At 70.9% G+C, this 13,647-nt stretch overlaps 1 protein-coding gene across 1 annotated transcript in view; it reads right to left on the reverse strand.

The window, feature by feature from the left end:
- The window catches only part of LOC139275513 (cell adhesion molecule 2-like), a 414,901-nt gene extending 414,360 nt beyond the window's left edge, over positions 1-541 (reverse strand). The window contains exon 1 of the mRNA XM_070892683.1: positions 106-541. Coding sequence (XP_070748784.1) covers positions 106-541 — 436 coding nt within the window. The remainder of the gene's footprint in view (positions 1-105) is intronic.
- Between the last annotated feature and the right edge of the window lie 13,106 nt (positions 542-13,647).

Genomic DNA, 13,647 nt, shown 5'->3' on the forward strand with positions numbered 1-13,647 from the left:
TTAACCATTAATAAGGATTCTATGCTGCCCAAATTACTGAGTGAGTTGATCTTATCGTACACTGTCAGTGGGTAACGCAGATTTAGAAATACATGTTCCAGCCACCAGCTATTGGCAGACGATGGCTGGAGCCCGGCCTGCTGAGAGCTGTGCTCTCCTTGCTGCCAAGCCGGCCCCGCTGATTAAAATTCAGCACGAATTCCACAGTTCCAGGCATCAAAATTAAGCAGTTGCTGCTGCGGCTGGAATAAGAATCAGCACCCTCGAACCATCGACTAACCCAGCCACCGGCAGCTCCACCCAGAAAGACCCAGCCTCTGCTGCTCTCTCTGCTTTCTTTCTTCATCTTTGCATCGCGCTGACGTGCAAAGTGAAACACGTTCCCTCTGAGGGGCGTGGCGGCAGCCACAAACACGGCCCAATTCCCGAGCAACATTCTGGGGATGAGTCCGACGTGTCTTGTCCGATCGGAATCGCAGCTCAGCCACAGGTGTGGGTCGTATGGACCGACCGCCTGCTGCTCTTCAGCGACTCTGCCCATGCCCACGTGACCCGGGAGAAGGAGCCGCTGTGTCCCGTGGACGGGGATAGGGAGTGGGCGGGGGAGCGGGTGGTGTCCCGGGAGAGGGAGCGCGGGGTGTCCTGTAAGAGGGAGCGGGCGGTGTCCCGGGAGAGGGAGCGCGGGGTGTCCCGTAAGAGGGAGCGGGCGGTGTCCCGGGAGAGGGAGCGCGGGGTGTCCCGTAAGAGGGAGCGGGCGGTGTCAAGGGAGAGGGAGCGCGGGGTGTCCCGTAAGAGGGAGCGGGCGGTGTCCCGGGAGAGGGAGCGCGGGGTGTCCCGGGAGAGGGAGCGCGGTGTGTCTTGGGAGAGGGAGCGCCGGGTGTCCCGCGATAGTGAGTGGGCATTGTCCCGGGAGAGGGAGCGGGCCGTGTCCTGGGAGAAGGAGCGGGCTGTGTCCCGGGAGAGGGAGTGGGCCGTGTCCCGGGAGAGGGAGCTGGCCGTGTCCGGGGAGAAGGAGTGGGATATGTCCCGGGAGAGGGAACACGTGATGTCCCGGGAGAGGGAGCGGCCGAGTCCCGGGCGATGGAGCGCGCGGTGTTCCGGCAGAGGGAGCGCGCTGTGTCCCGGGAGAGGGAGCGGGCGGTGTCCCGGGAGAGGGAGCGGGCGGTGTCCCGGGAGAGGGAGCGAGCAATGTCCTGTGAGAGGGAGCGCGCGGTGTCCCGGGAGACGGAGCGGGCGGTGTCCCGGGAGAGGGAGTGGGCGGTGTACCCGGAAAGGGAACTGTTGGTGTCCCGGGACAGGGAGCGCAAGGTGTCCCGGTGAGGGAGCGGTCGGTGTCCCGGGACAGGGAGCGCAAGGTGTCCCGGGAGAGTGATTGCCCATCTCCCGGGCTATGGAGCGGGCGGTATCCCAGGAGAGGGAGAGGCTGTGACCCGGGAGAAGAAGCGGCGGTGTTCTGTGAGAGGGAGCGGGCGGTGTCCCGGGAGAGGTAGCGCGGGGTGTCCCGGGAGAGGGAGAGGCTGTCTCCCGTGAGAGGGAGAGGCGGAGTCCCGGGAGAGGGAGCGCAGGGTGTCCCAGGAGAGGGAGCGGGCAGTGTCCCGGGAGAGGGAGCGCGGTGTGTCCAGCGAGAGGGAGTGCGCGATGTCCCAGGAGAGGGAGCGGGCGGTGACCCGGGAGAGAGAGCGGGCCGTGTCCCGGGAGAGGGAGCGCAGTGTGTCCAGCGAGAGGTAGTGCGCGGGGTCCCGGGAAAGGGAGTGGGCGGTGACCCGGGAGAGAGAGCGGGCCATGTCCCGGGAGAGGGAGCGGGCAGTGTCCCGGGAGAAGGAGCGGGCCGTGTGCCGGGAGAGGGAGCGGGCTGTGTCCCAGGAGAGGGAGCGGGCTGTGTCCCGGGAGAGGGAGCGGGCCATGTCCCGGGAGAGTGAGCGGTGTCCAGGGAGAGCGAGAGGCCGTGTCCCGGGAGAGGGAGCGGGCGGTGTCCCGGGAGAGGGAGCCCGGGGTGTCAAAGGAGAGGGAGTGGGAGGTGTCCCGGGAGAGGGAGCACGGTGTGAACAGTGATAGGAAGCGCGGGGTGTCCCGGGAGCATGAACGGCCGTGTCCCGGGAGAGGGTGATTGAGCGGGCGGTGTCCCGGGAGAGGAAGCGCGGGGTGTCCCAGGAGAGGGAGCTGGCCGTGTCCTGGGAGAGGGAGCGGGCCGTGTTCCGGGAGAGGGAGCAGGCGGTGTCCCGGGAGAGGGAGAGCGGGCCCTGTCCCGGGAGAAGGAGCGGACCGTGTCCCGGGAGAGGGAGCGGGCGGTGTCCCGGGAGAGCGAGCGGGTGGTGTCCCGGGAGAGCGAGCGGGAGGTGTCCCGGGAGAGGGAGCGCGGTGTGTCCAGTGATAGGAAGCGCGGGGTGTCCCGGGAGCATGAACGGCCGTGTCCCGGGAGAGGGTGATTGAGCGGGCGGTGTCCCGGGAGAGGAAGCGCGGGGTGTCCCAGGAGAGGGAGCTGGCCGTGTCCCGGGAGAGGGAGCGGGCCGTGTTCCGGGAGAGGGAGCAGGCGGTGTCCCGGGAGAGGGAGAGCGGGCCCTGTCCCGGGAGAAGGAGCGGACCGTGTCCCGGGAGAGGGAGCGGGTGGTGTCCCGGGAGAGCGAGCGGGTGGTGTCCCGGGAGAGCGAGCGGGTGGTGTCCCGGGAGAGTGAGCCCGGGGTGTCAAAGGAGAGGGAGCGCCGGGTGTCCCGCGACAGGGAGCGGGCCGTGTTCCGGGAGAGGGAGTGGGCGGTGTCCCGGGAGAAGGAGCGAGCTGTGTCCCGGGAGAGTGAGCGGGCGGCGTCCTGGGAGATGGAGCAGCCGTCTCCCGGGAGAGGGAGCGGGCACTGTCCCAGGAGAGGGAAAGCGGGCGGCGACCCGGGAGAAGGAGCTGGTGGTGTTCCGGGAGAGGGAGCACGCGGTGTCCCGGGAGAGGGAGCGCGGTGTGTCTTGGGAGAGGGAGCGCCGGGTGTCCCTCGACAGGGAGCGGGCATTGTCCCGGGAGAGGGAGCGGGCGTTGTCCTGGGAGAGGAAGCGGGCGGTGTCCCGGGAGAGGGAGCGCTAGGTGTCGCGGGAGAGTAAGCGGGCCGTGTCCCGGGAGAGGGAAAGCGGGCGGGGACCTGGGAGAAGGAGCGGGTGGTGTTCCGGGAGAGGGAGCACGCGGTGTCCCGGGAGAGGGAGCGTGCGGTGTCCCGGGAGAGGGAGTGGCCGTCTCCCGGGAGAGAGCGCGGGTGGTGTCCCGGGAGAGGGAGAGGCCGCGTCCCGGGAAAAGCAGCAGGCAGTGTGCTGGGAGAGGGATTGGGCTGTGTCCCGGGAGGGTGAGCGGGCGGCGTCCTGGGAGAGGGAGAGGGCTGGGTTCCGGGAGAGGGAGCGGGCGGTGTCCCGGGAGGGTGAGCGGGTGGCGTCCTGGGAGAGGGAGAGGGCCGTGTTCCGGGAGAGGGAGCGGGCGGTGTCCCGGGAGAAGGAGCGGGCGGTGTCAAGGGAGAGTGAGCGTGCGGAGTCCCAGGAGAGGGAGCGGGGCACGTCCCGGGAGAGGGAGTGCGGTGTGTCCCGCGAGAGGGAGCGCGGTGTATCCCGGGAGAGGGAGCGCGGTGTGTCTTGGGAGAGGGAGCGCCGGGTGTCCCGCGATAGTGAGTGGGCATTGTTCCGGGAGAGGGAGCGGGCCGTGTCCTGGGAGAAGGAGCGGGCTGTGTCCCGGGAGAGGGAGCGGGCCGTGTCCCGGGAGAGGGAGCTGGCCGTGTCCGGGGAGAAGGAGTGGGATATGTCCCGGGAGAGGGAACACGTGGTGTCCCGGGAGACGGAGCGGCCGAGTCCCGGGAGAGGGAGCGCGCGGTGTCCCGGGAGACGGAGCGGGCGGTGTCCCGGGAGAGGGAGTGGGCAGTGTACCCGGAGAGGGAACTGTTGGTGTCCCGGGACAGGGAGCGCAAGGTGTCCCGGTGAGGGAGTGCGCGGTGTCCCGGTGAGGGAGCGGTCGGTGTCCCGGGAGAGGGAACGCGCGGTGTCCCGGGAGAGGGGCCTCGCGGTGTCCCGGGAGAGGGGCCGCGCGGTGTCCCGGGAGAGTGATTGCCCATCTCCCGGGATAAGGAGCGGGCGGTATCCCAGGAGAGGGAGAGGCCGTGACCCGGGAGAAGAAGCAGCGGTGTTCTGTGAGAGGGAGCGGGCGGTGTCCCGGGAGAGGGAGCGGGCGGTGTCCCGGGAGATGTAGCGCGGGGTGTCCCGGGAGAGGGAGAGGCGGAGTCCCGGGAGAGGGAGCGCAGGGTGTCCCAGGAGAGGGAGCGGGCAGTGTCCCGGGAGAGGGAGCGCGGTGTGTCCAGCGAGAGGGAGTGCGCGCTGTCCCAGGTGAGGGAGCGGGCGGTGACCCGGGAGAGAGAGCGGGCCGTGTCCCGGGAGAGGGAGCGCAGTGTGTCCAGCGAGAGGTAGTGCGCGGTGTCCCGGGAAAGGGAGTGGGCGGTGACCCGGGAGAGAGAGCGGGCCGTGTCCCGGGAGAGGGAGCGGGCAGTGTCCCGGGAGAGGGAGCGGGCAGTATCCCGGGAGAGGGAGAGCGGGCCGTGTCCCGGGAGAAGGAGCGGGCAGTGTCCCGGGAGAAGGAGCGGGCTGTGTCCCGGGAGAGGGAGCGGGCGGTGTACCGGGAGAGCGAGCGGGTGGTGTCCCGGGAGAGGGAGCCCGGGGTGTCAAAGGAGAGGGAGCGGGAGGTGTCCCGGGAGAGGGAGTGCGGTGTGTCCAGTGATAGGGAGCGCGGGGTGTCCCGGGAGCATGAACGGCCGTGTCCCGGGAGAGGGTGATTGAGCGGGCGGTGTCCCGGGAGAGGAAGCGCGGGGTGTCCCAGGAGAGGGAGCTGGCCGTGTCCCAGGAGAGGGAGCGGGCGGTGTCCCGGGAGAGGGAGCGCGGTGTGTCCAGCAAGAGTGAGTGCGCGATGTCCCAGGAGAGGGAGCGGGCGGTTACCCGGGAGAGAGAGCGGGCCGTGTCCCGGGAGAGGGAGCGCAGTGTGTCCCAGGAGACGGAACGGTCGGTGTCCCGGGAGAAGGAGCGGGGCGTGTCACGGGAGAGGGAGTGGGCCGTGTTCCGGGAGAGGGAGTGGGCCGTGTTCCGGGAGAGGGAGCGGGCGGTGTCCCAGGAGGGTGAGCGGGCGGCATCCTGGGAGATGGAGCGGCCATTTCCCTGGAGAGGGAGCGGGCGGTGTCCTGGGAGAAGGAGCGGACGGTGTCAAGGGAGAGTGAGCGTGCGGAGTCCCAGGAGAGGGAGCGGGGCGTGTCCCGGGAGAGGGAGTGCGGTGTGTCCCGCGAGAGGGAGCGTGGTGTATTCCGGGAGAGGGAGCGCGGTGTGTCTTGGGAGAGGGAGTGCCGGGTGTCCCGCGACAGGGAGCGGACATTGTCCCGGGAGAGGGAGCGGGCGTTGTCCCGGGAGCGGGAGCAGGCGGTGTCCTGGGAGAGGGAGCGCGAGGTATCGCGGGAGAGGGAGCGTGCCGTGTTCCCGGAGAGGGAGCGGGCCGTGTTCCGGGAGAGGGAGTGGGCAGTGTCCCGGGAGAAGGAGCGAGCTGTGTCCCGGGAGAGTGAGCGGGCGGCGTCCTGGGAGATGGAGCAGCCTTCTCCCAGGCGAGGGAGCGGGCCGTGTCCCGGGAGTGGGAGCGCGGTGTGTCCCAGGAGAGGGAGCGGGTGGTAGCCCGGGAGAGGGAACGTGCGCTGTGTCCAGTGAGAGGGAGCGTGGTGTCCCGAAAGAGGGAGTGCACGGTGTTCCGGGAGAAGGAGCGGGCTGTGTACCGGGAGAGGGAGGGGCCGCCTCTCAGGAGAGGGTCCGGGCGGTGTCCCGGGGGAAGGTGCGGGCCATGTCCCGGGAAAGGGAGCGGGCAGTGTTTCGGGAGAAGGAGTAGGCCGTGTGCCGGGAGAGGGAGCGGGTTGTGTCCCGGGAGAGGTAGCGGGCTGTGTCCCGGGAGAGGGAGGGCGCGGTGTCCCGGGAGACAGAGCGGGCGGTGTCACGGGAGAGGGAGCGGTAGGTGTCCCGGGAGAGGGAACGAGCGTGTCCCGGGAGAGGGAACTGGTGGTGTCCCGGGACAGGGAGCGCACGGTGTCCCGATGAGGGAGCGCACGGTGTCCCGGTGAGAGAGCGGTCGGTGTCCCGGGAGAGAGAGCGGGAGCGCGCGGTGTCCCGGGAGAGGGAGCGCGCGGTGTCCCGGGAGAGGGGGCGCGCGGTGTCCCGGGAGAAGGAGAGCAGGCCCTGTCCCAGGAGAAGGAGCGGGCCGTGTCCCGGGAGAGGGAGCGGGCTGTGTCCCAGGAGACGGAGCGGTCAGTGTCCCGGGAGAAGGAGCGGGACGTGTCCCGGGAGAGCGAGTGGGCCGAGTTCCGGGAGAGGGAGCGGGCGGTGTCCCGGGAGGGTGAGCGGTCGGCGTCCTGGGAGAGGGAGTGGGCCGTGTTCCGGGAGAGAGAGCGGCCGTTGTCCCGGGAGGGTGAGCGGGCGGCGTCCTGGGAGATGGAGTGGCCCTTTCCCTGGAGAGTGAGCGTGCGGAGTCCCAGGAGAGGGAGCAGGGCGCGTCCCGGGAGAGGGAGTGCGGTGTGTCCCGCGAGAGGGAGCGCGGTGTATCCCGGGAGAGGGAGCGTAGTGTGTCTTGGGAGAGGGAGCGCCGGGTGTCCCGCGACAGGGAGCGGCCATTGTCCCGGAAGAGGGAGCGGGCGGTGTCCCGGTAGAGGGAGCGCTCGGTGTCCCGGGAGAGGGTGCGGGCCGTGTCCCGGGAGAGGGAGCGGGCTGTGTTCCGGGAGAGGGAGCGGACCGTTTATTGGGAGAGAGAGAGGGAGCGCTCGGTGTCCCGGGACAGGGAGCGTGCCGTGTCCCGGGAGAGGGAGCGGGCCGTGTTCCGGGAGAGGGAGTGGGCGGTGTCCCGGGAGAGGGAGCGGGTCATGTTCCGGGAGAGGGAGCGGGCCGTGTCCCGGGAGAGGGAGCTGGCCGTGTTCCGGGCGACGGAGCGGGCCGTGTCCCGGGAGTGGGAAAGCGGGCGGGGACCCGGGAGAAGGAGCGGGTGGTGTCCCGGGATAGGGAACATGCGCTGTGTCCAGGGAGAGGGAGCGTGGTGTCCCGAAAGAGGGAGCGCGCAGTGTTCCGGGAGATGGAGCACGCAGTGTCCCGGGAGAGGGAGCGCGCGGTATCCCGGGAGAGGGAGTGGCCGTCTCCCGGGAGAGAGAGCGGCAGTGTCCCGGGAGAGGGAGAGGCCGTGTCCTGGGAGAAGCAGCGGGCAGTGTCCCGGGAGAGGGAGCGGGCTGTGTCCCGGGAGAGGGTGCGGGCGGTGTCCCGGGAGAGGGAGCGGGTAGTGTCCTGGGAGAGGGAGCGGGCCGTGTCCTGGGAGAGGGAAAGCGGGCGGGGACCCGGGAGAAGGAGCGGGTGGTGTCCCAGGATAGGGAACATGCGCTGTGTCCAGGGAGAGGGAGCGTGGTGTCCCGAAAGCGGAAGCGCGCAGTGTTCCGGGAGTTGGAGCACGCAGTGTCCCGGGAGAGGGAGCGCGCGGTGTCCCGGGAGAGGGAGTGGCCGTCTCCCGGGAGAGAGAGCGACGGTGTCCCGGGAGAGGGAGAGGCCGTGTCCTGGGAGAAGCAGCGGGCAGTGTCCCGGGAGAGGGAGCGGGCTGTGTCCCGGGAGAGGATGTGGGCGGTGTGCCGGGAGAGGGAGCGGGTAGTGTCCTGGGAGAGGGAGCGCGGGGTGTCCCGGGAGAGGGAGCGGGCAATGTCCTGGGAGAGGGAGCGCTGGGTGTCGCGGGAGAGGGAACGTGCGGTGTGTCCAGGGAGAGGGAGCGCGGTGTGTCCAGGGAGAGGGAGCGCGCATAATCCCGGGAGAGGGAGCGTGCGGTGTCCCAGGAGAGGGAGCGGTCGGTGTCCCGGGAGACGGAGCGGGCGGTGTCCCGGGAGAGGGAGCGGCCGGTGTCCCGGGAGAGGGAGCGGGCGGTGTCCCGGGAGAGGGAGCGGGCGGTGTCCCGGGAGAAGAAGCGGGCGATGTCCTGTGAGAGGGAGCGCGCGGTGTCAAGGGAGACGGAGCGGGCGGTGTCCCGGGAGAGGGAGCGCACGGTGAACCGGGAGAGGTCGCACGGGGTGTCCCGGGAGAGGGAGAGGCCGTCTCCCGTGAGAGGGAACGGGCGGTATCCCGAGAGAGCGAAAGGCCGTGTCCCGAGAGAGGGAGTGGGCGGTGTCCCAGGAGAGGGAGCGGTCGGTGTCCCGGGAGAGAGAGTGGGAGCGCGCGGTGTCCCGGGAGAGGGAACGCGCGGTGTCCCGGGAGAGGGAGCGCGCGGTGTCCCGGGAGAGGGGGCGCGCGGTGTCCCGGGAGAAAGAGAGCAGCCCCTGACCCAGGAGAAGGAGCGGGCCGTGTCCCGGGAGAGGGAGCGGGTGGTGTCCCGGGAGAGGGCGCGCACGGTGTCCCGGGAGAGGGAGCGGGCGATGTCCCGGGAGAAGAAGCTGGCGATGTCCCGTGACAGGGAGCGCGCGGTGTCAAGGGAGACGGAGCGGGTGGTGTCCCGGGAGAGGGAGCGCACGGTGTCCCGGGAGAGGTAGCACAGGGTGTAACAGGAGAGGGAGCGCGCAGTGTCCCGGGACAGGGAGCGCACGGTGTCCCGATGAGGGAGCGCACGGTGTCCCGATGAGAGAGCGGTCGGTGTCCCGGGAGAGAGAGCGGGAGCGCGCGGTGTCCCGGGAGAGCGAACGCGCGGTGTCCCGGGAGAGGGAGCGCGCGGTGTCCCGGGAGAGGGGGCGCGCGGTGTCCCGAGAGAAGGAGAGCAGGCCCTGTCCCAGGAGAAGGAGCGGGCCGTGTCCCGGGAGAGGGAGCGGGCTGTGTCCCAGGAAACGGAGCGGTCAGTGTCCCGGGAGAAGGAGCGGGACGTGTCCCGGGAGAGCGAGTGGGCCGAGTTCCGGGAGAGGGAGCGGGCGATGTCCCGGGAGAGGGAGTGCGCCATGTTCCGGGAGAGGGAGCGGGCGGTTTCCCGGGAGGGTGAGTGGTCGGCGTCCTGGGAGAGGGAGTGGGCCGTGTTCCGGGAGAGAGAGCGGCCGTTGTCCCGGGAGGGTGAGCGGGCGGCGGCCTGGGAGATGGAGCGGCCATTTCCCTGGAGAGTGAGCGCGCGGTGTCCCAGGAGAGGGAGCAGGGCGCGTCCCGGGAGAGGGAGTGCGGTGTGTCCCGCGAGAGGGAGCGCGGTGTATCCCGGGAGAGGGAGTGTAGTGTGTCTTGGGAGAGGGAGCGCCGGGTGTCCCGCGACAGGGAGCGGGCATTGTCCCGGAAGAGGGAGCGGGCGGTATCCCGGGAGAGGGAGCGGGCGGTGTCCCGGGAGAGGGAGCGCTCGGTGTCCCGGGACAGGGAGCGGGCCGTGTCCCGGGAGAGCGAGCGGGCCGTGTTCCGGGATAGGGAACATGCGCTGTGTCCAGGGAGAGGGAGCGTGGTGTCCCGAAAGAGGGAGCGCGCAGTGTTCCGGGAGATGGAGCACGCAGTGTCCCGGGAGAGGGAGCGCGCGGTATCCCGGGAGAGGGAGTGGCCGTCTCCCGGGAGAGAGAGCGGCGGTGTCCCGGGAGAGGGAGAGGCCGTATCCTGGGAGAAGCAGCGGGCAGTGTCCCGGGAGAGGGAGCGGGCTGTGTCCCGGGAGAGGGTGTGGGCGGTGTCCCGGGAGAGGGAGCGGGTAGTGTCCTGGGAGAGGGAGCGGGCCGTGTCCCGGGAGAGGGAAAGCGGGCGGGGACCCGGGAGAAGGAGCGGGTGGTGTCCCAGGATAGGGAACATGCGCTGTGTCCAGGGAGAGGGAGCGTGGTGTCCCGAAAGAGGGAGCGCGCAGTGTTCCGGGAGTTGGAGAACGCGGTGTCCCGGGAGAGGGAGCGCGCGGTGTCCCGGGAGAGGGAGTGGCCGTCTCCCGGGAGAGAGAGCGACGGTGTCCCGGGAGAGGGAGAGGCCGTGTCCTGGGAGAAGCAGCGGGCAGTGTCCCGGGAGAGTGAGCGGGCTGTGTCCCGGGAGAGGGTGTGGGCGGTGTGCCGGGAGAGGGAGCGGGTAGTGTCCTGGGAGAGGGAGCACGGGGTGTCCCGGGAGAGGGAGCGGGCAATGTCCTGGGAGAGGGAGCGCTGGGTGTCGCGGTAGAGGGAACGTGCGGTGTGTCCAGGGAGAGGGAGCGCGGTGTGTCCAGGGAGAGGGAGCGCGCATAATCGCGGGAGAGGGAGCGTGCGGTGTCCCAGGAGAGGGAGCGGTCGGTGTCCCGGGAGACGGAGCGGGCGGTGTCCCGGGAGAGGGAGCGGGCGGTGTCCCGGGAGAGGGAGCGGGCGGTGTCCCGGGAGAGGGCGCGCGCGGTGTCCTGTGAGAGGGAGCGCGTGGTGTCAAGGGAGACGGAGCGGGCGGTGTCCCGGGAGTGGGAGCGCACGGTGTCCCGGGAGAGGTCGCACGGGGTGTCCCGGGAGAGGGAGAGGCCGTCTCCCGTGAGAGGGAACGGGCGGTATCCCGAGAGAGCGAAAGGCCGTGTCCCGAGAGAGGGAGTGGGCGGTGTCCCAGGAGAGGGAGCGGTCGGTGTCCCGGGATAGAGAGCGGGAGCGCGCGGTGTCCCGGGAGAGGGAACGCGCGGTGTCCCGGGAGAGGGAGCGCGCGGTGTCCCGGGAGAGGGGGCGCGCGGTGTCCCGGGAGAAGGAGAGCAGCCCCTGACCCAGGAGAAGGAGCGGGCCGTGTCCCAGGAGAGGGCGCGGGCGGTGTCCCGGGAGAGGGCGCGCACGGTGTCCCGGGAGAGGGAGCAGGCGGTGTCCCGGGAGAAGAAGCTGGCGATGTCCCGTGACAGGAAGCGCGCGGTGTCAAGGGAGACGGAGCGGGTGGTGTCCCAGGAGAGGGAGCGCACGGTGTCCCGGGAGAGGTAGCACAGGGTGTACCGGGAGAGGTAGCACAGGGTGTACCGGGAGAGGTAGCACAGGGTGTAACAGGAGAGGGAGTGGGCCGTGTTCCGGGAGAGAGAGCGGGCGGTGTCCCGGGAGGGTGAGCGGGCGGCGTCCTGGGAGATGGAGCGGCCATTTCCCTGGAGAGGGAGCGGGCGGTGTCCCGGGAGAAGGAGCGGACGGTGTCATGGGAGAGTGAGCGGGCGGAGTCCCAGAAGAGGGAGCGGGGCGCATCCCGGGAGAGGGAGTGCGGTGTGTCCCGCGAGAGGGAGCGCGGTGTATCCCGGGAGAGGGAGCGCAGTGTGTCTTGGGAGAGGGAGCGCCGGGTGTCCTGCGACAGGGAGCGGGCATTGTCCCAGGAGAGGGAGCGGGCGGTGTCCCGGGAGAGGGAGCGCGAGGAGTCGCGGGAGAGGGAGCGGGCCGTGTCCCGGGAGAGGGAGCGGGCCGTGTTCCGGGAGAGAGAAAGCAGGCGGGGACCCGGGAGAAGGAGCGGGTGGTGTCCCGGGAGAGGGAGTGGCCGTCTCCCGGGAGAAAGAGCGACGGTGTCCCGGGAGAGGGAGAGGCCGTGTCCTGGGAGAAGCAGCGGGCAGTGTCCCGGGAGAGGGAGCGGGCTGTGTCCCGGGAGAGGGTGTGGGCGGTGTCCCGGGAGAGGGAGCGGGTAGTGTCCTGGGAGAGGGAGCGCGGGGTGTCCCGGGAGAGGTAACGTGCGGTGTGTCCAGGGAGAGGGAGCGCGGTGTGTCCAGGGAGAGGGAGCGCGCATAATCCCGGGAGAGGGAGCGTGCGGTGTCCCAGGAGAGGGCGCGCACGGTGTCCCGGGAGAGGGAGCGGGCGATGTCCCGGGAGAAGAAGCTGGCGATGTCCCGTGACAGGGAGCGCGCGGTGTCAAGGGAGACGGAGCGGGTGGTGTCCCGGGAGAGGGAGCGCACGGTGTCCCGGGAGAGGTAGCACAGGGTGTAACAGGAGAGGGAGCGCGCAGTGTCCCGGGACAGGGAGCGCACAGTGTCCCGATGAGGGAGCGCACGGTGTCCCGATGAGAGAGCGGTCGGTGTCCCGGGAGAGAGAGCGGGAGCGCGCGGTGTCCCGGGAGAGCGAACGCGCGGTGTCCCGGGAGAGGGAGCGCGCGGTGTCCCGGGAGAGGGGGCGCGCGGTGTCCCGAGAGAAGGAGAGCAGGCCCTGTCCCAGGAGAAGGAGCGGGCCGTGTCCCGGGAGAGGGAGCGGGCTGTGTCCCAGGAAACGGAGCGGTCAGTGTCCCGGGAGAAGGAGCGGGACGTGTCCCGGGAGAGCGAGTGGGCCGAGTTCCGGGAGAGGGAGCGGGCGATGTCCCGGGAGAGGGAGTGCGCCATGTTCCGGGAGAGGGAGCGGGCGGTTTCCCGGGAGGGTGAGCGGTCGGCGTCCTGGGAGAGGGAGTGGGCCGTGTTCCGGGAGAGAGAGCGGCCGTTGTCCCGGGAGGGTGAGCGGGCGGCGGCCTGGGAGATGGAGCGGCCATTTCCCTGGAGAGGGAGCGGGCGGTGTCCCGGGAGAAGGAGCGGACGGTGTCATGGGAGAGTGAGCGTGCGGAGTCCCAGAAGAGGGAGCGGGGCGCATCCCGGGAGAGGGAGTGCGGTGTGTCCCGCGAGAGGGAGCGCGGTGTATCCCGGGAGAGGGAGCGCAGTGTGTCTTGGGAGAGGGAGCGCCGGGTGTCCCGCGACAGGGAGCGGCCATTGTCCCTGGAGAGTGAGCGCGCGGTGTCCCAGGAGAGGGAGCAGGGCGCGTCCCGGGAGAGGGAGTGCGGTGTGTCCCGCGAGAGGGAGCGCGGTGTATCCCGGGAGAGGGAGTGTAGTGTGTCTTGGGAGAGGGAGCGCCGGGTGTCCCGCGACAGGGAGCGGGCATTGTCCCGGAAGAGGGAGCGGGCGGTATCCCGGGAGAGGGAGCGGGCGGTGTCCCGGGAGAGGGAGCGCTCGGTGTCCCGGGACAGGGAGCGGGCCGTGTCCCGGGAGAGCGAGCGGGCCGTGTTCCGGGATAGGGAACATGCGCTGTGTCCAGGGAGAGAGAGCGTGGTGTCCCGAAAGAGGGAGCGCGCAGTGTTCCGGGAGATGGAGCACGCAGTGTCCCGGGAGAGGGAGCGCGCGGTATCCCGGGAGAGGGAGTGGCCGTCTCCCGGGAGAGAGAGCGGCGGTGTCCCGGGAGAGGGAGAGGCCGTATCCTGGGAGAAGCAGCGGGCAGTGTCCTGGGAGAGGGAGCGGGCTGTGTCCCGGGAGAGGGTGTGGGCGGTGTCCCGGGAGAGGGAGCGGGTAGTGTCCTGGGAGAGGGAGCGGGCCGTGTCCCGGGAGAGGGAAAGCGGGCGGGGACCCGGGAGAAGGAGCGGGTGGTGTCCCAGGATAGGGAACATGCGCTGTGTCCAGGGAGAGGGAGCGTGGTGTCCCGAAAGAGGGAGCGCGCAGTGTTCCGGGAGTTGGAGAACGCGGTGTCCCGGGAGAGGGAGCGCGCGGTGTCCCGGGAGAGGGAGTGGCCGTCTCCCGGGAGAGAGAGCGACGGTGTCCCGGGAGAGGGAGAGGCCGTGTCCTGGGAGAAGCAGCGGACAGTGTCCCGGGAGAGTGAGCGGGCTGTGTCCCGGGAGAGGGAGTGGGCGGTGTCCCAGGAGAGGGAGCGGTCGGTGTCCCGGGAGAGAGAGCGGGAGCGCGCGGTGTCCCGGGAGAGGGAACGCGCGGTGTCCCGGTAGAGGGCGCGCGCGGTGTCCCGGGAGAGGGAGCTGGCGATGTCCCGTGACAGGGAGCGCGCGGTGTCAAGGGAGACCGGGCGGGCGGTGTCCCGGGAGAGGGAG

The sequence above is a fragment of the Pristiophorus japonicus genome, chromosome 11, assembly GCF_044704955.1.
Source record: "Pristiophorus japonicus isolate sPriJap1 chromosome 11, sPriJap1.hap1, whole genome shotgun sequence".
Classification (NCBI taxonomy): Eukaryota; Metazoa; Chordata; class Chondrichthyes; family Pristiophoridae; genus Pristiophorus; species Pristiophorus japonicus.